Source organism: Polypterus senegalus, chromosome 9 (genome assembly GCF_016835505.1).
Source record: "Polypterus senegalus isolate Bchr_013 chromosome 9, ASM1683550v1, whole genome shotgun sequence".
In the NCBI taxonomy this organism is placed as follows: domain Eukaryota; kingdom Metazoa; phylum Chordata; class Cladistia; order Polypteriformes; family Polypteridae; genus Polypterus; species Polypterus senegalus.
In genome coordinates, this window is record NC_053162.1 from 62,780,860 (window position 1) to 62,806,622 (window position 25,763).

Sequence of the window (25,763 nt, forward strand, 5' to 3'; positions counted from 1 at the left end):
AATCGATATCTTTTCATGAGTTCATTGTTTTTCAGCATTTCCAAAATATTCTGCATTTCCTGGATTATGTGTGTCAATCTCTGTCTGAGTTCTATCTTCTAGCAGCTCCTAGCAAATTCAGACAGCTCACAAGCTCTCCTAAATCCTGGTGAAGATAGGAATAGTTCTCAAGTTAGGAAAATTGATAAAATGCTATTACTTCTATTCCAAAGAATAGAACCAAATTTGCACCACTGAAATGTTTGAGCCAATTAGGATCATTTTCCTACTAGGTCCGGAGATCCTTGAAGAAGAACAGGGTTCAGAGATGCATGTACAAGTGATGTTATTCTGAGGTGTGTCCAAAAGGTCACCCCACATATAGTTTTAAAGGCCATGGTTATATTTGAAGTAGGGAAATACGTAAGAGCAAAGACTCCCGTTCCAGTGGAACTGGGGCAAGAGATACATCAAGAGTGTGAGGAGAGGTAATAAGGTATATTTTAAAATGGGGATATGGGCCACCGACACCTTACTGGAGACTTTGTGGTTTCTTGTGATTTTGTATTCTCAATGTATTCACCCCTTCCTTTTTATAATGGCAATTATTTTTCTTAGGACAGATGACAAAATGAGTTTCTCTAACCCCACATGTAAGACAAAAGCAGTATGTAATACAAACTATACATGCAAGCACAAAAAGATGTGGTGCATCTACATTAAATTTAATATCCTGTTACCCGAGACACTTCATAATACTCAACAATTACAACATAAATCATCACTCAGTTGGCCTTAATATATTTATTAAATGAATCTTCAGAAAGCATTGTTCCAGTCAATTTCTTTCACAATGAAGTGCATAATTGAAAATAAAAATCAAAAAAACAACTTGTAAGGCATCACTCATTTTGTCCCAAAAATAATCCTCAATTATCACACTAGAAAAACACTTCCATTGGAACCAGACTATTAGCGACCGATATTTTGATCTTTATGATAAATGTCAAAGGTGGTTAGTCTCCATACTGGACTTCAGCTCTGAGCTCTTGTGTGACATAATTCACTAAGGCCGCCACCACTTTCTGCTGCATGGCTGCATTGCTCATAACCAGGGCGGTGAGTTGGGCAGCGTCCGTCCAGTCTAACTGGGAAATGATTGCCATGATATCATCATAAAGTTTCTTTTGCTGCTGAGGCGGTAGTTCCATTAGGATCTGTGGCAAAGGCTTGAACTGGCCACTAGTCATCCAGCATCCTAAAAGGCCTCCAACTGCACCACCTGAAAACAAAGAAATGGAAAATAAATACTGAAACTAAAGAAAACATGAACACTTTAGATTTTCCGCATGTGAGCTGTATTTCAAGTCGTACTGGTGGAGGGTCATGCATTAAAAGAAAGAAAATAATGATCAAGAAGGCAAAAAAAAATCACTTCTCATCAGCCAGAAAGCAGAATATAAAGAAGTATACTGTGCTCTAAATACATTACAGCGGTTAATCTGATGTTTTGAGCGTTGTAAAAAAATCAACATGCAGGTAAGAGCAAGATTTCTGAATTCATTTCTTCAAATTCCACCTAAGAATAACATTTGTGCAAGTCTGGAATCAGCCCTGCAGGGGATAGCAGGCCATCACAGTTACAAGAATGCACAACAAAGGTGTCCAATCTGCCATTATGAAAGTGAAACACTGAAAATATTCTATAATGTGTAATGAATTATTTGTTAGCATACATAAGTTTTAATGTGCTAAAACTAATACTTGATGATACTGTGGTACGACACTACAACCTGACCACTGCATTTTTCCAAACTCCATGTAGGTTGTGTGGCTAAGGAGCTGAAATTGAATACAAAGATAATGTAATTGACCACTCCTGCACGAAAGACAAGAATTATATGAAACAAGGAGCCGCATGGTGGCACAGTGGCACGCTCTGCTGCCTCACAGGTTCAGTATTAAGGATTTGAATCCTCAGTTGTTGTCCATGTAGAACTTGTTCATTCTCTATTTGTTGGTGTGGACTTCCTCACAAATTTACAAAGACATTTAGAGTAGGTTAACTGGCAGCTCCATGTGTAAGGAAGTGGGTCCTGTGACAGACGGCCATCTTGCATTAGGTTTAGTCCCCAAGACCCTGAAGCTAATTGAGCTGGTCACACAATAATATGTATAATGCACAAGAAAGTATTTGTTCCTTTCTAATTTCTTCCATTATTGCAATTTTTTTCACCGAGTATGAAAATAAGTGTATATCCAGCACCAAATGACACTGTTGATAATCACCTTGTTATACTTAATAGCTTCCACCACATTTAGCTGCAATGACTGCAAATAAGAAATTCCTATAACTCAATTATCAGTCATGTTCCAAACCGACACTGAGTGTTTGCCTGTAGTCTTATTGAGGCCATTGAAGAATGACTTTTTGACATCCTCAAATCATTTGAAATGTTTAGGGAAGAAATTTTCTAAGCTATTCTGAGATAAGATGAGAATGCTACTATCTTGTCTGGGGATAATGTCAGGAGGTTGAGCTCATAAATCCGTTAGGCAAACTATTCCCATTATCTGTGCTGAGAAACATACTGTGCTCCTCAATGGTAAAACTTGCTGCTTGTAAATTTGGTGGCCTGTGATTGCATCCCAGCAGTGCTTTCTCAGGAAGAATGGCAGCCGGGACAGAGAGACACAAATCCACACCAAAGACAAAAGGCACAGTAACACAGATTAATGTAGATTAACTCAAGTGTAAGTGAAACTAGAGCAGCACACACCACATTGCCAAGAGGTGGCTCCTGTGCATAATGCCATGGGACGGCTATAATCCAGATTGGCTGGTGACTGAAGAGAGATCTCCGTGTAGCTCAACAGAAGGACTCACTAATTGTAATTCCAGCAACCCTTGTTCCTATCCCAGCATTACTGTCTCAGAGAGAACAGTAGTCAGGAGGGTGAGTGACACCTTGATCCAGAATTTATTGGGGGAGAAGTACTAGGTTGTTGTACCGTGTTAGCCATTATGAATGTAGAGAAAAGCCAAGCAAAATTACACCTTTTATTGGCTAACTAAAAAGATTACAATATGCAAGCTTTCGAGGCAACTCAGGCCCCTTCTTCAGGCAAGATGTCAGAAGGGGCCTGAGTTGCCTCGAAAGCTTGCAAATTGGGGGAGAAGAGAATGTAACTAGAAAAGCACATGCCACATTGTTGAAAATTTGCTCTTGTGCATGAATCCCCACCACAACTAGCAGCCACATTGGCTAGTTGCTAAACAGAGATCTCAGCAGAAGGACTCCCCACTTGTAATTCTAGCAAACCATGTTCACATCTTAGCAATGCAGTCTCAGAAATGATAGCAGTCAAGTGGGAAAGTGATACCCTGAGCAAATTCCTCAGTAGAGACATGCACATTAGACTGCTTCAGAAGCATCTGAATGCATATGGGCCATTGTTATGGCTGAAATGTGTGTATGTATGTATGTATATATATATATATATATATATATATATATATATATATATATATATATATATATATATATATATATATATATATATATATATATATATATATGAGAATGAGAAGTTCAACAAGGATAAAGGATTCATGTGGCACAGCAGGAACAGGTGGAACACAATATTAAAAGGAGTATTTTAATTACCATGATTCTTCAACATTATGTTTAAGGCAACTGCACCTCAAGATCAATAGACTGGAGGTTGTGGTTCCTATTTTTAAAAACTGAGCTGGCAAGTGCTGTTCAAATTATAGAGAAATTTCATTCTTCAGCTTTTTCCAGGAAAGCTTATGACAAGATGCTAGGATAATGGCCTAAAGAAATGATCAAAACCCACTTCTAGAAGAATCAATGACGATTCTATTCAGGCTGTGGAACATTACAACACCTCTAACATAGATCAGTGTGTGGCTGAAATCACTCTGTGACTTCTATGGACAAAATATCAACAGGAAGCCAATGCCAGAGTTGTATAAAGTTTGCAAATGTTTAGTCTTCATGATCTTCTTTGACTGTGATCTCTGGCATGCACTGAAGAGAAGGATGCTCACTGTGAGAAAACCCAGGTATTGATTTAGGACAAGCTGGTGAAATTGTATGCCCCAAGTGGTTTCAAAGCGCCCAAGGACATTTTAGACCAGGAACAATATGCAACACGTATAGGTGAAAGAAACAGAAAAACATTTTAAAACACCACAATTCATCATGTACTTTATATGCAGTATACAACATACTTGAAGTCTCAAAACTTAATGATTTACTGTTCTACATAGAAAAATATGTGGAATGGAATAGTAAAAACAGATACATGGCTGGACAAACTGAATGTAAACATGTCTTGTCACTGAAAACTCCAGAAGTACATGTTTAAACATTTTGAGCAATTTTTTGATTTTACAATATGCAAGCCATCTTTCTAAGGACAAAGAAATGAAGGACAGTGGCGATCAATGCTTCCATAAAACTCTAAGCAACTGGGTTTAATTCCTGACCCATTTGCTACTTGTGTGAAGTCTAACACCCTCAGTGACTGCTTGGGTGCATCCACTTTTCCTCAACATCGCAAAGACGTATGGCAGGGAATGGCAAAAATTGGTCTAATATTCAGCTGCTTGAACATGTCAAAGAAAAAGCTAGGCCTTATCTATAAATTCAAAAATTAAACTCAGATTTAGCTTTTTTTGAACAGTCCTTCTTATATCTGTGTTTTACTAAATTATCTTTAATATTCTTACAGCACTACAAATTTTAATAGTGCCATTTTTCACATTTTGTTTGTAAATCCAACACTGCTGTTGCCTGGTGCCTCATCCACAGGGAGTTTCTGCTTTGGCCCCAAAGCTGTTGGTTGACCTCAAGCTCCTTGAAATGCTAAGACCTTAAATAAGTGCATATACAGTGCATCTGGAAAGTATTCACAGCGCATCACTTTTTCCACATTTTGTTATGTTACAGCCTTATTCCAAAATGGATTAAATTCAGTTTTTTTTCTCAGAATTCTACATACAACACCCCATAATGACAATGTGAAAAAAGTTTACTTGAGATTTTTGCAAATTTATTAAAAATAAAAAAAATTGAGAACGCACAAGTATTCACAGCCTTTGCCATGAAGCTCAAAATTGAGCTCAGGTGCATCCTGTTTCCCCTGATCATCCTTGAGATGTTTCTGCAGCTTAAATTGGAGTCCTCCTGTGGTAAATTCAGTTGATTGGACATGATTTGGAAAGGCACACACCTGTCTATATAAGGTCCCACAGTTGACAGTTCATGTCAGAGCACAAACCAAGCATGAAGTTAAAGGAATTGTCTGTAGACCTCTGAGACAGGATTGTCTCGAGGCACAAATCTGGGGAAGGTTACAGAAATATTTTTGCTGCTTTGAAGGTCCCAATGAGCACAGTGGCCTTCATCATCCGTAAGTGGAAGAAGATTGAAACCACCAGCACTTTTCCTAGAGCTGGCCGGTCATCTAAACTGAGCGATCGGGGGAGAAGAGCCTTAGTCAGGGAGGTGACCAAGAACCCAATGGTCACTCTGTCAGAGCTCCAGAGGTCTTCTGTGGAGAGAGGAGAACCTCCCAGAAGGACAACCATCTCTGCAGCAATCCACCAATCAGGCCTGTATGGCAGAGTGGCCAGACAGAAGCCACTCCTTATAGTTTGCCAAAAGACACCTGAAGGACTCTCAGACAATGAGAAACAAAATTCTCTGGTCTGATGAGACAAACATTGAACTCTTTGGTGTGAATGCCAGGTGTCACGTTTGGAGGAAACCAGGTACCGCTCATCACCAGGCCAATACCATCCCTACAGTGAAGCATGGTGGTGGCAGCATTATGCTGTGGGGATGTTTTTCAGCGGCAGGAACTGGGAGACTAGTCAGGATAAAGGGAAAGATGACTGCAGCAATGTACAGAGACATCCTGGATGAAAACCTGCTCCAGAGCACTCTTGACCTCAGACTGGGGCGACGGTTCATCTTTCAGCTGGACAACGACCCTAAGCACACAGCCAAGATATCAAAGGAGTGGCTTCAGGACAACTCTGTGAATGTCCTTGAGTGGCCCAGCCAGAGCCCAGACTTGAATCCGATTGAACATCTCTGGAGAGATCTTAAAATGGCTGTGCACCGAGGCTTCCCATCCAACCTGATGGAGCTTGAGAGGTGCTGCAAAGAGGAATGGGTGAAACTGGCCAAGGATAGGTGTGCCAAACTTGTGGCATCATATTCAAAAAGACCTGAGGCTGTAATTGCAGCCAAAGGTGCACTGACAAAGTATTGAGCAAAGGCTGTGAATACTTATGTACATGTGATTTCTCAATTTTATTTTTAATAAATTTGCAAAAACTCAAGTAAACTTTTTTTCACGTTGTCATTATGGGGTGTTGTGTGTAGAATTCTAAGGAAAAAACTGAATTTAATCCACTTTGGAATAAGGCTGTAACATAACAAAATGTGGAAAAAGTGATGCGCTCTGAATACTTTCTGGATGCACTGTATAAAAATGGATGGATGAGTGGATAAGTACATAATTTATTTAATATTTCTCTTGTGAAACTACTACTTCTTTACTGCTTCATATTTTTTTTAAGTCAAGCTACTTTTTAACATTTTGTAAATAGTTTATTCTTTTTTCGACTTCTTCCTATTATTATGCACCTTAAAAAGGTACTATTGACCATTTCTCTTGAACAAACTTTTGCGAGAGCCATAGATGAACTCCAGTGACGATGGCAAAGTTAACAGTCATAATTATTCAGATTTTATGATTTGACACCTTATAGTTAAATATTTCTGTTTAGTTAGAGAGGAAACTCTTTTCATTTAGAGTTGCTGAACTGACAGTTGTCCCATTTACACTGGTTTTCTTTATGGCTGAATCCGCTTATGTTAGCTTAATGATTGTTCTGAGTAGCAACCTACCAACTGCAATTCCTGGAGGACCCCCAACAAGGCCTCCAACAAAAGCTGATGCACCAGCAACAAATGCCCCTTTTCCAGATTGTTTGATTGCCACCTTCATTTTTTGCTGCTCAGAGAGATCACAGCAAAGGCGCATGACATCATCTGTTCGCACAGGCATCTCTGAAAAATGTTTCCACCTGAAAAATAAAAAATGAGAAGAGTTTAAAAAAAAAAAAAACAAAGTGAACTTAAATGTAAAAGTAAGACAGTTTGTAAAATACAAGTTTCACTGGCATTTTATTAATCAGTTTACATAACATACACATATAAATTTGAACCTGAAGTTGAACTGCACTGCAGCTAAGTCAGTCAGTTTTACTGTAAAAAGGACAAAAAGCATATAATCTATCTATCTAATAATTATTATTACTAATTATTCACTGCAGGCAAACAGAACGGTGGCTGAAAAAGTACTTGGTAGCAGAGGGACAGAGCCAATAATGTGTGACACTTTATATACAGACACAAAGAAAGTTTTAGCAAGTAACTACTTAGAAATTATTTTTAAAAAATCCAAACTGTAAGTTTGAAGACATAAGTATGCCTTTTAGCAAATAACTGTGATAACAGAGTCACTGTGAAAGAGGCTGAGGCAGCCAGATTGTTTTGCAATTGAGAATCACCCAAATGACTTTTAAATCACCAATTCTGAAAGCAACAAACATGCAGTGCTATTGTCAAGCATTAACAAAGTATAGGGGGCATTACATCTCATTTTGACCAGCTCAAAAATGTGAACAGCACATCAGATTCCTCTGAGGTGGTAGGAAACCCTGAGGAACCACAAAAGGGCATCTTTCAGCATGACCACAGAGCACTGAATTACACAGCAACTAGATCTACCTGGCCTTGTGGAGAAGTTCTTAATTAGAGTTAGATTGGTTCTAAATGCTTCTGTACACATAGAAGCAACAGAATCAGTAAGGGTGGGCTTCCAGTACTGAAAGACACATTTAAAGCAGAAGGGAACTTGAGGTTTCAGCCTTGGGAGGCCATTTCCAGGCACTGTATACCTTTAAACAAGGATCACTATAAGGAGTGAACAGAAACAAAGACAGTAAGTTAACTTATAAACATCAAGAAGAAAGGAACTCCTGGTTATTTTGGTCAAAAGATTCTCTACACTGAAAGCTAGATAACAGGTTTAAAAAATAAAAATGATATATTTTTGCATAAAACTTTAAAAGATATCTTATCTGTGATAAATGAAGCAGATTTAGATTTGAATGTGTTTTTTACATTGTTTTCCTGAATCCATTTGATCCTTGAAAGCATCCCTGGTATCTTGGATGGAAACAAAACTCAAAAAATTTGTGTTTTTGTTGGTACAGCCAATACTCCTACCAAAGCATCATAATAAACTCTGCACAGTTATTTTTCATGGCAAGCTGCATTCTCAAACACAACACGTTGATAATGCGCAAAAGCTACCATGCTTGCTCACGTTATTGTGGTAAAAAAAATTCTGTTTTATAGGTTTACTGGACTGAAAAAAAAGGGAAGCCAACTAAAATAGTACAGAGTAAAAACAAAAGCCATCTAACCACAAATGGCAGATGTATGTGACAAGATGCTAAAGCCTGAAACTTCAAATGGCTAACACAGGACCCTTAAAGCGACATTTGCTCTCTCAGCATTTTGTTTTTCCCCACATTACCTTTCAGATGCATTGTTGTTCTTCACTATTTAGAGATGTCCATATACTTTTACAAATAGCTAACTGTAGCTGTGAAATGTAATAGTTGAACAATTTTAATTGCAAAGTTTGGTAATATATGATCATTATTATTTTAAAGAGGAGAGGTAGTCCATTGGTCAGCACTGCTGCCATTCAGGTTTGCAGTCCTGGTGTTGAATGCCAGCCAAGGCATTGCACCATGTAATGGATAGGACATCTGCCAAAAGCAGGTGGAGAAAAGAGACAATAATTAGATCTGGACCACCCTATAGATAATAATGAATAATGATGGGCACGGCAAATAATGAGGTAAAGACAGCACTTTATCATTTATTATTTTGCCATCTAATGCAGTACTTTCACATTGGTAAAAGGTGATACCACTTGGAAGACCATCTTGGATTCACATCCGCATAGCAAATCTGGATTTAAAATTGAAAAGCCACTGCCTTTATAGATACATGGGTTGAGGTAGTCTTGAGGGGCCATATGCGATTCTCAAATCAAAATACATAACTGGGTACACCTCACTAAAAAGTCTGTAGTGAACAACAGTGAAATCCATCCACCCACCCAGGTTTCCTCTAGTCTGTGTACCTTAAATGGCCAGGGCTGCAGTGTCTCAAAAAATTCTCCTCATGTATTAGACAAATAAATAAAGTAACTATGAAAGGAGAATGACATAGCAAAAGAAAGTGCACAAGAGACACGGCACCAAGAGAAAATAAAAAGCTAAAATTATGGTTTTCAATTCAGGAGTTCTGTGGTATAAGGTAATGGAAGCTTAATGATTAATTTATATGTTGTAATGAGCAAAGCAACAGAAAAGACAGACACACTGCAGATACTTGGCTACCATAGATCCTGTTATATAAGCCGAGAATTTTGTCCTAGATTTTTGGCTTGGAGTTTGGGGGTCGGTTTATACAACGAGTATCGTTTCAGATTCAAGATTTCCAGCGCAATGCTGGTTTTGCCGATGAATACGGAAGTAAATAATGATGAAACACAGAGCCATCTTTCAGATGAAGAAGTAACTTTTCATGCCGGTACTTTAAATTAAATAAAGAATTTATTCAAAAAATTGTTTTAGTTGTTGATTTTATTAATAAAATTTATAATAAAATTATCGTGAAGTCTAAAATGAAATTTTTAATTTTGATTTACGACCAACATCTTGCGTTACGAAACGGATGCGGTCACGTGTATCCGCTTGCCGCGATTGTAAACAAACAACCAAGAGCGTTAGTAGCGTCAGTCGGAGCCCAGATACATGTGTTTGTGGATGTAATTTCCGTCATTGCAGTGATTTACCTATATATATATATAATTCATTAAGACCATGCAAGCAAGACACATAATTGCTAAGGAAGGAAGAGAAGGTAAAAGAAAGCGATCGCAATCGAAACGAAGATGGACATTGTGTGGAAATATCTCCTCCCTTCCTGCAGCCCAAAGATGTCAAATTAAATGGTGAGTACAGTATTTCTAGAATAGAATTCCTTTTATTGTCACTATACGCATCTACAATGAGATTAAAAGCAGCTCCTTCAGTGCAGAATAAAGTTCTGTATAGGGCTTGTATGGTTGTTTTTTAGCTTTAGCATAACGCTAAAGCGCTAAAGGGGATCTGCGGCGCCGCTTCTGCTTTCTTTCTCTCCTCCGTCTATGTCGTCTCCTAGACCCGACAACAATCCACGGAGAGCCCGCTGGTCTCGCTATGTTGTGCGTGTGATGAAAAACACTCGAAACAGATGTCTGGCTCTGGACACCAATGTCTATAAGGTTCTGAATGGTGTAGCAGATGTTTGCCGAACCGATCGTGCACAAACAAGGACAAAAAAAAGTACAAAAACAACAAAAAAGTGCACTGAAAAGGAGAGCCCTGAGCCGCTGCGACCATGCGCGCCGCCATGCTCCTAGCTTAATCGAAGTAGGCTAGGCACTATTTATAACTTTTTAGTTAGTACATTTGAAAAATTATTGGTGTTTTGGTAAATTATGCACATTATATTATACAGGGTGGGCCATTTATATGGATACACCTTAATAAAATGGGAATGGTTGGTGATATTAACTTCCTGTCTGTGGCACATTAGTATATGTGAGGGGGGAAACTTTTCAAGATGGGTGGTGACCATGGTGGCCATTTGGAAGTCGGCCATTTTGGATCCAACTTTTGTTTTTTCAATAGGAAGAGGGTCATGTGACACATCAAACTTATTGGAAATTTCACAAGAAAAACAATGGTGTGCTTGGTTTTAACATAACTTTATTTTTTAATGAGTTATTTACAAGTTTCTGACCACTTATAAAATGTGTTCAATGTGCTGCCCATTGTGTTGGATTGTCAATGCGGGTTGGATAATGGATGGAATTCTGTGCAAAATTAACATTTATAATATACACATGTGAATTAGACATGAACACGTGCAGTAGTTTCTTGAACATGGCTGTGTTCAACAAACACAATGCTCTATTTTTGGTTATTAGGGATTTATGGAAAAAGCATCCCAAGCCGCAAGCTGATGTTCATGATGATGTTCTCCTAAAGACCTATGTTGCACTTCAGGGCTGCTGGGAAATAAATAATTGAGTTAAAAAAAATAGAATGTGTCTAGAGAAAGCTAACTATCAGTCAACTAAGAGACAGTTAGTTTAGGCTAAATAGCTAATTCAGTGCTTTGCACCTAGGGCTATTATTCATGTGTGGTTATCCATTGCTGCACATTCTCGTTCTCTGGGGTTGTCTGCATAACATTGAGAATGAGGAAATCATTTAAATATAACATCACTATATATATATATTTATATTTTATTTTTTTTTTTTATTTATTTTTTTTTTTTACACACAGTGTTCTCCCTAGCGTATCGCCCGGCTAATTTAGTTGAGCGCCCAGCTGTCATCTCGCATGACATTGTGAGATGACAACCACAGATCTGCAAGCACAGACAGATTTAATGATCTGCAGAGATGGCAAGGGACAAGCGGGCGGGTGGGCAAATATTGCTAAAGCTAATAGCGTGGACGAGGCAGAGCAGAGTTCACAAGCAAAGAGTATGGGGAGGTAGGGTTTCAACAGCGGGCTGTACATGGTAATATCGGGGGTGTAGCAGCTTAATACAGTAGCAAGGAGTATGGAGAGGTGGGCAGGCGAGAGGGGGCTGTACATGCTAATAGTGTAACCAGAGCGGCAGTTCACAAGCAAAGAGGATGTGGAGGTGGGCGAGCAAGAGGAGGTCTGATAAAATAAAAAAGTCTAGTTGAACCAGCCTGTCAGATATCAGTAAAAAAGGGCGTCAGGAAGTGATATCTCTGGTCTCGGCATCAGTGCAGTCTGTATAGTGTGGCTGAGCGTATAGCAGCTCTCTTCTTGTACAGTACATAGTAATATATAATATATAATACTAGCAAAATACCCGCACTTCGTAGCGGAGAAGTAGTGTGTTAAAAAAGTTATGAAAAAGGAAACATTTTAAAAACAACGTAACATGATTGTCAATGTAATTGTTTTATCACTGTTATGAGTGTTGCTGTCATCAAGGATTTGATTATCATTATTTCTTTCAAACAGGTTCGTATCTGGAGGACATGTTGTGTTTCAGTTACATTCCGTGTTTGTCAACCGTTGTAAAGATAACAGGTTTCATTCATCGAAGTGTTCACTACCCAAATCGGTACTTGTGAATCTAAGATGTTTAACAGGCATTCCCGGTATTAACTTGTGGATTTGCCTGCGAATATTTAGCGGCAGCGTGTCTATGAACTTGTGGAATTGCCTGCGAGTATTTAGCAGCAGCGTCTCTATTAACTTGTGGATCCTGCCTGCGAGTATTTAGCGACACCGTCTCTATGAACTCTTATTTGGCGGCAGCAGCACAAAGTTGTTTCCGTCTAGCTGCATCAGAAAATGTACCACGACGTCTGACACCCCTCCTTTTTACTGTTTTCTCACAGCTTGGATTGCTGCTGTCATAATCGGTTTGAGTTTCATGGTTTGTTTCAATTGTGTTAGTATTTGCAGGACTTGTGTTGAAGTGAAATTCGGCATCTGTCAAGCGTTGTAAGCATACAACCGGTTTCATCGATAACTTCACATCCAGCTTTTGAGAGTTTAAACATTCATAAACATTAAAGTGTCTACTACTCAAATCGTCAACTGTGAATCTAAGATGTTTAAAAGGCATTGGCGGTTCTCCAAAGGTGTAAAATATTTGGCCATTTCAGTACACTTGAAAGCGACAACCGAACAATTCAGCGGCACCCATCAACTCACATGCAGAACCATAGGTGAAGGGCTTAAGCATTTCACTCTTCTAGTGCTCCTGTGTAGTATAATTACCTCCTGTACCATCATCAGTCCACACCTTGAACCTGTCCCAATCATTCAATACATAAGACACAATGTTCCTCCCGATATCAAGAGTGAGCCTGATATGGCCGTGCAATATGTAACACAGAGAATGGAAAAGGCGGGCGGCATCTCCAGGCATGAAAACCACTCGGTAAGCGACAGTTGATCGATGGTGATCACCTCAATAGACATGTTAATGGGGGTACGGTTGGAACGGTAAAGGAAATGGGTACCTGAGCAGTAAACTAAGTTTAAAATACCTACACAAGAACTATAATCGTAATAAATGAACAATAAAACAGCGGAGAAGCCGTGGATTAGATAAAAAGGCTGCAGTTATCAGCAGGTGGACATGAATACTGTGGCGAAGCAAGGAAGAGAATGAAGAGACCAGAGCGATGGACGGCCCTATATGGGCAGGCAGCCAATTACGTGGGAGGCATGGGGATGAGGGACGCAATATAGGCAGCCAGCCAACTACATGGGAGGTGTGGGGATAGGGGACGCAACGCCGCCTCACACGGTGACCGAGCTACAGGCTTTGGACGTATATATGTATGTAAGAAGAATTCAGTTATGACCGTTACGCGTAGAATTTTGAAATGAAACCCGCTTAACTTTTGTAAGTAACCTGTGAGGAACAAGCCTGCCAAATTTCAGCCTTCTACCTACACAGGAAGTTTGATAATTAGTGAGGGCTTTGCCTTTGATTAGTGTGTGTGTATATATATATATATATATATATATATATATATATATATATATATATATATATATATATATATACACACACACACATATATATATATATATATATATATATACACACACACACAAACACACATATATATATATATATATATACACACACACAAACACATATATACACACACACACACACAGTAAGGCACACGCACTTAAAACACATAGTGCTACAAAGGAAAAGCGATTATCACTATAGACTTTACCTAATTTTCAACATCCAAAACAACTATATCAAACATCACAAGTAGCCATTCTCCACTCGACAGGGTGGTCCAGATCTAAATTATGCAGATCCACATCATCTGGATGACTTTGATTTATGCAGGGACGATTCCTGTTCGGCGCAAAGATGATTCTTCATGTCGTCAGTTCGTACACTTCTCAATGGTCCAGGATTTTTCAGGTGATCTTCTATGTAATAAACATAATAAATTATAGTGTAATGAAAATTGCCTGCGGTGGGTTGGCACCCTGCCCAGGATTGGTTCCTGCCTTGTGCCCTGTGTTGGCTGGGATTGGCTCCAGCAGACCCCCGTGACCCTGTATTTGGATTCAGCGGGTTAGAAAATGGATGGATGGATTAAAATTGCATAATTAGATCTGGACCAGCCTATAGAGGCCTATGGAAAAGCACGGACAATTGTCACATTGTGTTTTATTTTAAATTTGACACATAAGTGCATCACACACATATTGTTCTGTTAGTTAAGCGTATGATGGCACAGATTGGATTCTTAATGAGTTTTATCTACAGATGTAATCTACTTTCTTAAAAATTAAATCTAAAGGTGAGCACCCAGTTAGTTTAATACAGTAAAAATGATGGGATGAAATCCAGGATGGAGTGGCAGTGTGATTTGAAGAACAATGCAGCAACACTCACTAGTAATGAATAACAAATATAAATAAAATAGGTGTAGATGACAAAAAATAATTTAGGAAGGTCAACAGACAAACAGGCAAAATACAGCTTAGTGTCTCTGTTGCTCTGTAGCCTAATCTATGAAAGTTAACTGCCAGTCAGACCATAAGGAAGTAGAAAAATTTTCCATTATGCTGCATAAACACTGGAAAGAAATATTTTACTAGATATCCAATCTTCTGAAGAATTTGAACATTTAGAAAATGCACCTCTCTATCTTGCAACCAAAGATCCAAATAAACAGTGATCTTTGTCACTCTCCACTGTTAATGCTACAATGAGCTTATTAAGTAAACAGCAGAGTAGTGCACAAGCAGTTACGTACATATTAAGAAATTTGCAATTGTTTCTTTAACTGAAAAAGGAAAGTATTTATATTTTAGCTAAGTATTATTGAGGAACTAGCAACTGTCACCTAATCAGAAACAAAAGGCATTTCATAGACTCTCTACAAAGTAGCATTAATTTTGATCACTTTCAGTAATTAAGAAATCTGATGTTGAATGTGAATGTATGTTCTTCTGGCACTCTCTGTGACTTCTTGAATGAGCTGTCACTATGCTCTTGCTGCCTGTGTTGATTGACATATTTGCAAAACAAAGATGCTGATGGAGAGGTGCAAAGGAATTTAAGGAGGCCCGGAATCACAACTTTTTTTGTAGGCTTCAGGGATTCTAGTCTTAATGGCTCTCACTATGGTGTGGTGGAGTCTCAGAGCCTTACAAATAGTTTTGTAAACTTTCCCTAATTGGTTAAGTTCCTTCAACTCTGCTGGAACTTATTTTTATTGAGGCATAGTGTTCTTCTAGTAATCTTGTAGCGAATACTTCACTTGTATATATGGTGTGATTTAGATTCAATAAGGCTGGCTACAGTTAGGCTTGGCTGTGTTCAGTCAGTTCAGTTTAATTATCAATTAGCTTTGGTCAGGTGTCTGAGTGAGTTAACTAAGTGAAATAAACTTTTCACATGGGCAATACGGGCTTTGGATAATTTTATTACTTAAAAATATTAAGTAGCGATTCAGAAATGGTGTTATGTTTCCTCTGGTTCAACTTATCCAATATTACATTTTAACTAAATATCTGAAGCCATTCAATGAGACAAATACATAAAGAGAGTATATCAGGAAGGAGGCAAGTACTATTTCACAGCAATGTAAACTAGGATATCTTTTGTTAAATGCGACTAACATGTACCTAATAAACAGAAAGAACAAGTTCAAATGACAATCAAACTTTACTTTAATACGTAATGTAGAATACTTCCTCATACTCTAGATGGGCTTGTTAGGAATGCACTAGGCAAGACAGTATACATTCCAAAATCTACAAAGTCACAAATACAAGTTCTGCAGTGCATGCTACACAAAAAAAAAAACTTCTGGAGAGGCCCATCTCAAGTTGTAATATAAAGAACTGAAAAAACCCTGGATCCCAGCAATGGTTTCTGGATCATCGAGCCAACATCTAAAGCCATCAATAACTGAAAAAGTGATGTTGTTTCATTCTGCATATCAAGAGTACACCATTCAATGTGGCGATTCTTTTCCATTTGTTATTGGCTCTCTTACTGGTCCCACAATATCACTGCACTGGGCAAATAAGTCTCTTAATTTTAAATCAAGAAAATAAAGTGTTGTTTGCTAAATCATTCTAGAGCCCACTAACTCAAAACATATGTAGTCAAATATCCTACTTAGATCCATTATTTTTAACAAAAGTTTTGTTTGCCCTAAAACACCGGTTTAATAGAACTGAGTACTGCCAGGGACTGCAAAATACAATACAGTATATTATCCCTATGCATGGATCACAATATAAAAGAATTACTGCAATATTCTTTGGTATTATAATTTAACTCTACAATATACTGTATATGAATTCATTCCCTTTTTACTTAAATGAACTAAGTACCAATACAGGTAAAAATGAAAATCTCCTCTACCTAATCAGATATACCCTTTACTCAATCCATCCCACTATTTTATCTTTTTTTTAATGCTGTAAATGAATTTAAAGCATCTTAACATCGTCCAGAGCAAGACAGAAAACATTCAATTAGAGTAGATAATCTGACCTTTACACAGAAAGAGTCTTTGTGAGAGGAGGACTTACTTTAGTGGTTTAGTGTTTTTAGTGTTAATGAACTGCTGACATTAGAATATTTCATATTTAAAACATTGTTTTCTGTGATGCTTTTAAAACTACTTAAGACATTAGCTCAGTATTTTTTGGCTTGTTGAGCCTTCATATATGTGACCTTTAACCAGAAGAAAGCAAAGTACCTACAGGAGATGGCACGTGACAGGCAATTTCATCTTGAGGTTTACAGCTTCTATACATTGTCTCTGATTATATGAGTCTGTAAATTCTAAGTCTAGTACAACTTCAAGTGCTCCTGTCAGCAATTGTTGAAGAAACAGAACTAGTTTATACTGTATCACAGTAATAAAATCTTCAACATGGAAATGCTTGCAAGGTTCCATTAAAACAACCACTATAACCAAAATGAACCCAAATGAAAGAGGTAAATATAGAACATTTGGCTTCTGCTTTACTCTTTGAGTGATAAAAAAAAAAAAAAAAACAGTGCCATTTTTTAAAAATAATTTTGTGTTTGCAATTCCATTTTGAGAAGTTTTGGCAAGTCAAGGTTAAGTAGTGCAATCAGGTGAAAAGCCTCCAATATGTGCCCTGTTAAAGGGAGCAACAATATTTCAGAGGTTGCGAAACAGATTTTGTGCCAGGAACGTTTTGACCGAAAGACTTCATGATAATCAAAATGTGCAATCACAAGCTCCCTCATAGCAAACAACCCATTTTTTTGTTTTTTTTTTAGGTAGATTTTCTATACTGAATTGTCCAAAAGGCTTTTAACAAGTATACAGCTATAGTACAGGGTCATCTAGATCTAATTATGCAGATCCAGATCGTCTGGATGACTTTAATTTATGCAGGGACGATTCATGTCATCAGTTCGCACACTTCTCGAAGGTCCGGGATTTTTTGGGTGATTTTCTATGTAATAAACTTAATAAGTTATAGTGTAATGAAAATTGCATAATTAGATCTGGACCACCCTATACAATTGCTTTCACAAAAAAAAAAAAAAAAAAAGTATTAAATGACTTGTTGGCTCCGGGTAGCATAGCGAGTTAGGTATGCAAAGCCAATACACAACAACACTGTGGTTTCACAATAAAGTGCTTCCACTGGTTTGTGATGCAAGGGGTAATCTGTCAAAATTATGCAAAAGGGACTAGTAATGTAGTAAGGATAACTTTAAAATATTTTGGCTAGTGAATCGTTGTGAAAAACTAATGATATTCTTTTACATGGGAGACTCAAAAGTGAATGTATTAGCAGGCTCAAGAAGTGAACATAGGTTCTTATAATTGTCAATTTAAAACTTAAGTTCAAAATTATCATCACAAGTAGCTATATTTTCCTTAATTAAGTTTCTGTTTCACCTCTCTCCTATTATACAACAATAGAGGTCTGCTCGTGCAGCTATTTCCCAAACATCACAACTCACGGCACCTTAATTCACAGTAGCTTACACCACAATTCTGCGAACCTTACCCATGCATTACTTTACTTTTAGAACACAGATTGGTCTCCTCTTGTTCTGAAATGCTCTAAAGGTTAAGCCTGATGATCTAAATGACAGATGCCACCATTCTTCTACATGATGTGGGCATTTTCAAATTCCACTTATATCTACATTCAATTTGCATTGAATTACATCTTGGTTCTTGCAGTCTATTCATAGATATGGCAGAAAAACCTAACAACACTCCTCACTTACATAAAGACTACAAATGAAATATGGTACAGAAAACAAAATCCCCAAAAATATTCTTTAAAATAAAGTTAAATGTGATCTTTTCACATTTCACAGATTTGACTCTCCCCACCATCTTTTAATATTTCTTAAAATATACACATCTATATACACACACACACATTATTAACAAAGAAAAAATAGTGCAAGAGTAAAGAACATGGAAAACAAATACATCTAAGATGGCTAGATAATATCTAAAAGTTCAGTCTCAAAAAAAATAAAGTACTGCAGTTAAGTTAAAATGGTCACATTTAGAAATTTAATTTTTGCCTAGATCCCAGCATTTTTAAGAAAATCTGGTTGTTTTATGATCCCAATTTTAATATTGTAAAAAAATGTTATAAGCAACTAATTTGTTCAGTCTACAGAGCTTTAGAGAAGATGCAAAAGAAAAACAATTTGTTTCAATGTCAAAACAAAAACCACAATACTTAAAATCATAAACAAATTGCTATCTTAATCACTTCTTTGAAGACTACTGTACTGTATAAGGAATTTTAAATATTGGACATTCAACACTCATTGAAATGCATTACTCCTGGATAAATTTGCTGAAAAGTTCCTTTTTGAGTAACTTGGATTTACAGAACATTCCCAGAGCTGTGCAACTGGGTTCTAAGTTGTGGGATGTCCGAGTCCATCCCAGCAACAAGAGGTAGGAAATAGTCCTCCTGGATTGGTTAACCGTCATCACATAACCAAACTCGCATTCAAGCTGAGCCAATTCAGTGGCATCAGTTAACCTAATTTGTCAGTCTTTGGGGAGATGGAAGGAAAACAAGAATACCCAGAGGAAAACTCAAGCAAGAACTGGGAGAATATGCCAGCTCCACTGGCAACAACCTGGCACTAGTCTGAAACCCAGGGGTATTGGATCCAACAGTGCTTACCATATAGTGCTAAACAATTTTAGAAATAACTTAATAAATGTATGCGTTTCATTATCTAAATGTGACCATTTTACATCTCAAAAATATTAGGACTATACATCGACAAGCTGGAAAAAGATCTCTACAAAAATGTAAAGCAGGCATAGGAAGAGGCTTTTTATAAGCTCTTCAAATGATACATGCAACAATTACAAATAAGACATAGCTTTAAACAATAAAATTTAATTATTTCTAAGTAAAACGAAGAGCATAATGCTACGCAAGAATCCTTAAAACCCCCGTTTTATCTTTCTACCACATTCTCATCACACTGTACTTACTATTGAACAGTAATTTGTTTTAAACCAACATAAGCCTATTATTGCATATTGAATTATTGTGTGGGATAAAATTGCGAATATAAATTATTTTTAATAAAACGATACATTTTTGTGGTTAATATGTACTACAGCGTGCTTTAGAGCATTTCTGATGGAAATGTTACAAGCAGAAACTAAAAAGCATTGGTGTAAACGAGTATTTTTGTAGTTCCTACATGAAAAGAAATGGGTACAACTTTTAAAATTGTATCTCGATTTTACTTTGTACTTCGCCTCCACATTGCTCTATACGTGCCTTAGTAAAATATAGGAAAACAAAGTGTACTCTGTGTACGTTGGTTTTCTTTTAAGTAGTTCCAGATTTCGAAGATGATCGCGTCCTCATCCAAACTACGTAATGTCAAAATCGATTCAATGCGAGCTCAAAGACGGAACCTCATTGATCTACAATAACTACAAGATAGCATCCCGTTCGGTTTACACAAGTAACTTTAACTTTTCACTTTGTAGGTTCACAGACAAGTCTACTGCACAGTCGCATTTTTCATGTGTCTATTCAACTCAAACTTTATTGTCAAGACACGGACTCCAGTAGCCATTTTAATATGAATAACCAAATATACATTCATAGGTCAACAGTTCTGGTTAAATGACACTAACCTGGACACTTGGGGTTTCACACTGCTTTACTTTGCTTTTACATTGCTAACAGACCTTTCGTGAATCAGTGACATCTATCGCCTATAATGAATAAAACCAGCGAACAATTACTTACGATCGAAGGACAGCTTCTCCTAGTGACGTACCAAAGGGACACAAAACCTCTTCATGCGATGCTTATGTTTCAGCAATAAGAACCACTACGTCAGCCTTGTTTCGCCGGCATATTCTTCCCAGTGTGGCTTTAAAATACTGTCATATACGCCCTACTTTTCAAAGGTGTTACGTCTCCATTTAGCACTGAAGCACCGGCTTGCCAGAAAACAACGCAGCAGAGTAGCACAAAGACCGAAAAAAAGAGTGTACTTCCGGAAAGACTCCGGTATAAAATCGCCAGCCCGGCTATTGGGTGAAACCTTCCATCATAGGTCGCCTCTGATTGAATAGAATTCTGTGACGTTTTTCCCCTGAGCCACCTTTAAGACGCGTGAAGTTCTAAAGAGATCGCTTCGCTTGTTCGTATATTGATTTGATTGCTACTTAAAAAATAACTCCTGGAAACATTTCTTACCACTTGTTTGGTTCATAATTAGAAACGCCACGTGACCACTTGTGCCTTCTACAATAAATAACTGAAGTGCTGGGCAAAATTACTCCTAAACATAAAAATAACGGAAAAAACAGTGCACAAGAGGGGGTGTTTATATCGGAGTCTCGTGATATGTAGCGTATGTTCTCATTTTGCGCAGGCGCATTAATACTTTATACTTAATACTACATACATTTATACTTCTTCATGCTCGCTCACCTTTGCCCGCCGTTTCTAGCTTTGGTTTTATGCATTCATCTCGCCAAACATCGTCATTACTCTCAGTGGTGTGCAGGCACAGTCTCTTGCTCTGTTTTTTTTCTTTTGCTCAAGCTCAGCCCCGATCTGTAAGCCTATATTCAGACGTTACAGGTGTATTACGTGCGTGAACTCCAAAATAATGAGACGTGCAATCTCAAGTACCCTTTAAATGGCATCGCAAAAAAGGGTCACGTAATTGTGTTTTAACCTTGAAGTCCCAGGGCAGAAATGGAAAGTTGAGACAGCAGAGCACACACTTCAGCCCAAGCAATACGAAATCGATCTAGCAGCACCAGGCGCACTGAAAATTTCATACGCTACAAAACAAAACAAAAAATAATCTAGATACGAAACTGAATTGGGCATATCACGGAATACTGGAAAAAATTGAACATGAACCCTGTAACAGTATCTATTTCATTTTTCGAATAATGGCGCCATCTGTTGAGAGAAGGTACGCCAGCACCTCACTTGCCTTTAATGCTGAGACTGCACAGATCATGTTTTTTTGTGGGACTGTCTGCCTTTGAAAGCTGAAAACAAACTTCGTTAAAGCAGTGTTAAAAGTTCCTCTTTTTAAAAAAGTGTTTACCATTATAAAACATTATTGTGACTGATCTCATCATTAGCGAAGTTAGATGCTTTATTTTTGTAATTCATGTATGAAGGGAGTTGTTTGTTACAATTTTTCTGTATTTCTTGAACTTCTCTAAAAGCCAAATAATTTCACCTTGGGACAAATAAAGTTCTATCTATCTATCTATCTATCTATCTATCTATCTATCTATCTATCTATCTATCTATCTATCTATCTATCCTGGAGGGGAAAACAGTAAATAAGTTTCTACAGTAAGCGTTTTGCTGAGGAAATTTTTTACTTTTTTATTTTTTGTGGGACGTATAATGTCATGGGGGTGACATAGGAGGAAAGTGGTTATCGTTGCTGCTTCACAGACTCAGTGTTCTTATTTTAAATACTGGTAATGGAATGGTGCCTTGCACAGAGCTGGTACCTGCCTTATGGCCGGGGCTACTACGATATCTCCAGCCTCCTGCAAACCTGAAATGGATTTATCAGGTTAAAACTGAAATGTTTTGTTGTTTATTTAATGTATTTTTTCTGACCTGGCAATGACACTACTTTATGCTAAGGGGACAGCCTATTTGATTTTTTCCCTTGGTATTATTAACACATATGCCTATTTATACAAAAATGTACAGCTCAAAATGCCGAAAATTGCCCATATGCTTTTATGATGTTCTTAGTTCAATTTCAAAACATATGAAAGCCACAACAAAGATGAATGCAGCAATCCATGAAAGCATTTACTTGCATATTGGGAGCTGCAACATGTTTATGTTTTTTAATTGCTCACTGTTGTGTTCATCGTACTTGCAGGATAGATTGTGTGCTTTATTGGGATGACTGACTATTTGCATCACAGATAATACAAATTTTGTGTCTTTGTAATGGCTGAGCAATATGTTTTTATTTCTGGTCTACTGACCATGTTTTTTAGCACAGTTGCCTGACTATAAGAAGGTTCCATGCACAAAGCACCACATACAATTTTGAATTGCCAGTTATGCTTACATGTATATGTCTTTGGTAATGCAAGAGAAAAATTAAACACACATCAGGAAAATATGCAAATTCAGCGTAGAATTTGAACTTAGGATGCTGGATTCAGGAAGCACCAGTGATAATTATTCTGCTTCAGTGTCACCCCATCACATTAAATGCCTGCAACACTACAAAAGTAGTTTTACACATCTAGCTCTACATATATGATACCGAGAAACAAATTTCCACAGCACAGACCCTACTCTGGAAACTGATTTTCCTACCATTATGAAATGATGAGGAGCACAGGTAAGATGCACAGCAGAACACTGCCTGAAAGCTTTTTAAATTCATCAGTTTATTTAGTCAGTTTTAACTATGCATATAATATAAAAGAGAAACTTGCATATCCCTGACTGTGAAAACAAATCCCTCTCTATTATAACATGACAAGGAGCAGAAATGATGAGAAAGTGCTATGGAACTACTCTCTACAAAAGTTTTAAATACATTGCAGGCAATTTAATCCATCCAGGGTTCATTTGGCAAGCAGCTGGCATAGACCCACCTGTGGAAAGGAGTGCAAAATGTTTAGCTGAGATTGTTTCCTCTAAGATTTTAGGCCCCTTTTTTTACTAACTTGTTTAATTTAGTATATGTATAGAATGTATGTTTGTCTTGCATCCTCCAATGCCCGCCCATCTTAATTTAGCGCATGCTCTGAACCAAACATGCTGGTTGGAGGATTGTTGGGAATATGCATATAATGATGGGAACAATTTTGGGTGGATAGTAAAGAAGTATGGAAATTAATATGGAACTGATAATATTCACATTAGCTCAACTGTGGTCTAGTCAGGGATCCCATTTTGGAAAACAGCTATTAACACTGATATATACAGTACAGATGGTCCTAATCGTGTTCCTTCTTGTCTTGTGAAACTTGAAAAGAGACTGTCAAATTATTTGTCTCTTTATTGGGCTGAATTTGCAGCTATAATAATTGCAATCCCAGTGGGTTAAAGAAGTAAATCCAAGAATGCTAATTATTGTATGTTTAGATTCTGTATCTGTATTTAAAAAGTATGAAATCGTTTTTATGAAATAATTTTTATCTTGCAGGCAGAATTTTCCAATGGAAGTACTATATAATCTATTTTGTATGAGTTTTTAAGTTTTGGAATAGAGATTCAATCTTGCGGGGTCCTATCTAACGTGAGGGTATATGGAAATGAAAAAGCTGATACAGTTACAAAAGAAACACTTAAAAATTTAGAGGTGGATATAGCACTTGAGTAAAAATCCATAATTAATAAGGAAGGAATTAGGTAATGTAATAATAGGAGTTATGTGAGTCTCTTCAGTTTAGATACGTTACAGGAAGATCCAGAAAATAATTGTGGACTGCACATCACACTGGTTTAAATTCTACTTTGAAAATCATTGGGAAGCATGGGTAGTTTGTGAGAGCAGTGTATGGTTTCAGAAACTGCAGAACATGTGAAAGTGGAATGCAATCAACTTTCTAAGGAGTGTGTTTAGCAGAATAACAGGAAGACCAGGGGCCTCATGTATAAAGGGTGCGTATGTACAAAAATGTTGCGTAAGCCAGTTTCCATGCTCACATCGCGATGTATAAAACCTAAACTTGGTGTAAAGCCACGCACATTTTCACGCCAGCTGAATGCTTGGCATACTCAAGTTCTCCACTCGATTTTGCAAACTGGCAGCACCCAGTGTCAAAGCAATGCTTTTGTTCCAGTGTGGTTTCCCTTTCTTTTTTAGATCCACATCCCTGATGCAGCTTTATCAAATACACTGAAATTAACTGCATATTGTTTATTAGTTTAAGGCATCTGATTGTAATTAACCTGTAACAATATAATGGCCCACGGAATGGCCAAACAATTCCAAATACATAGCTGCTTTAGTGTTGTTACTCTCAAGTATTTATCCCACTGTATCTGAGTCTGGAATCACAGCTCTACAGCAGCTGATCGGAAAGAGAATTATCAGTATACTGCATCAAGCACATGCTGCCTTAGCCATATGCACTGTCTACTGAACTGCTTTCAAACAGCAAACGCTTCAGAGCCTTTCTGTACGGACCTCGTGGTTCAGACACAGTTTCATCCCAAGAACTATAAATGCACTCAATCAGTCCATCAAGTGCTCCTTGTAGAACTGTTTGTACTTATTAATATAATTACCTCACTGTAAACTTGCGATACAGTTATAATATTGCACAACCTGAGCCACTTTATAAAGCATGTATTTACATATGATGACGATATAATTTTTAAGATGAAATGCAGCAAAATAAGTTTATTATATTATACAGATAAAATGTTAATATCATTTAAATAATAGTGTTAATAATTAAACATGTGAGGACACTGTGTTGCAGCGCTAGTGACGATCTGGTGCCCCGTTCAGAGATTGTTCCTGCCTCGCACTGTATGCTTGCTGGGACTGGCCTGAACCTGGATCAAGAGATGAATGGAATAATTAAACATGTAGTACGAAGATATTTCAATGTTCCTTAAAAGTTTTGAAGAATCGGTATTCTAAGCTTACTGAAGGCTTAACATCTATTAAAGAGCGGATTGTGTGGCAATTGGTTACTTGGAGAACCAAATTTTGAAATTAAAGTTGACATTTCAAGCTTTTTTCCCACTGTGTGCCTATTTTTTTTTCTTTTCTCTGTACCCTAATAAGCTTTCATATGACACTTAGACAATGGGCTATGACTCACCTTTTCACAGCGACTTTGATATGTGACAGTTTCTTTTTTATCTCGGGCACTGTGCGACTTTGTGAACTTGAGCTTTCGAGTTTCTCCGACACTCTATGTCACTCGATCAACTTCCTTTTGTTGTTTATACCACTGTTAAACCAACAAATAGTACGTTTTCCCTTGCATCCACTTGGTATTTGCT

At 37.5% G+C, this 25,763-nt stretch overlaps 1 protein-coding gene across 1 annotated transcript; it reads right to left on the reverse strand.

The window, feature by feature from the left end:
- Positions 1–764: 764 nt before the first annotated feature.
- Positions 765–20,786, reverse strand: LOC120535366 (protein C19orf12 homolog). Its single transcript, XM_039763153.1, has 3 exons — positions 20,526–20,786; positions 6,930–7,108; positions 765–1,261 (listed from the first exon to the last, which is right to left on the reverse strand). Exons 2-3 carry the CDS (start codon positions 7,087–7,089, stop codon positions 996–998), a joined length of 426 nt encoding a protein of 141 aa, XP_039619087.1. The 5' UTR covers positions 7,090–7,108; positions 20,526–20,786; the 3' UTR covers positions 765–995.
- Positions 20,787–25,763: the final 4,977 nt, after the last annotated feature.

Coding starts and splice junctions, on each gene's coding strand:
- LOC120535366 (XM_039763153.1), bottom strand. CDS start 7,089: ATGCCTGTGCGAACAGATGATGTCATGCGCCTTTGCTGTGATCTCTCT. Junction 1,262..6,929: donor TCCTCCAGGAATTGCAGTTG/GTAGGTTGCTAC, acceptor CTTTGTTTTCAG/GTGGTGCAGTTGGAGGCCTT.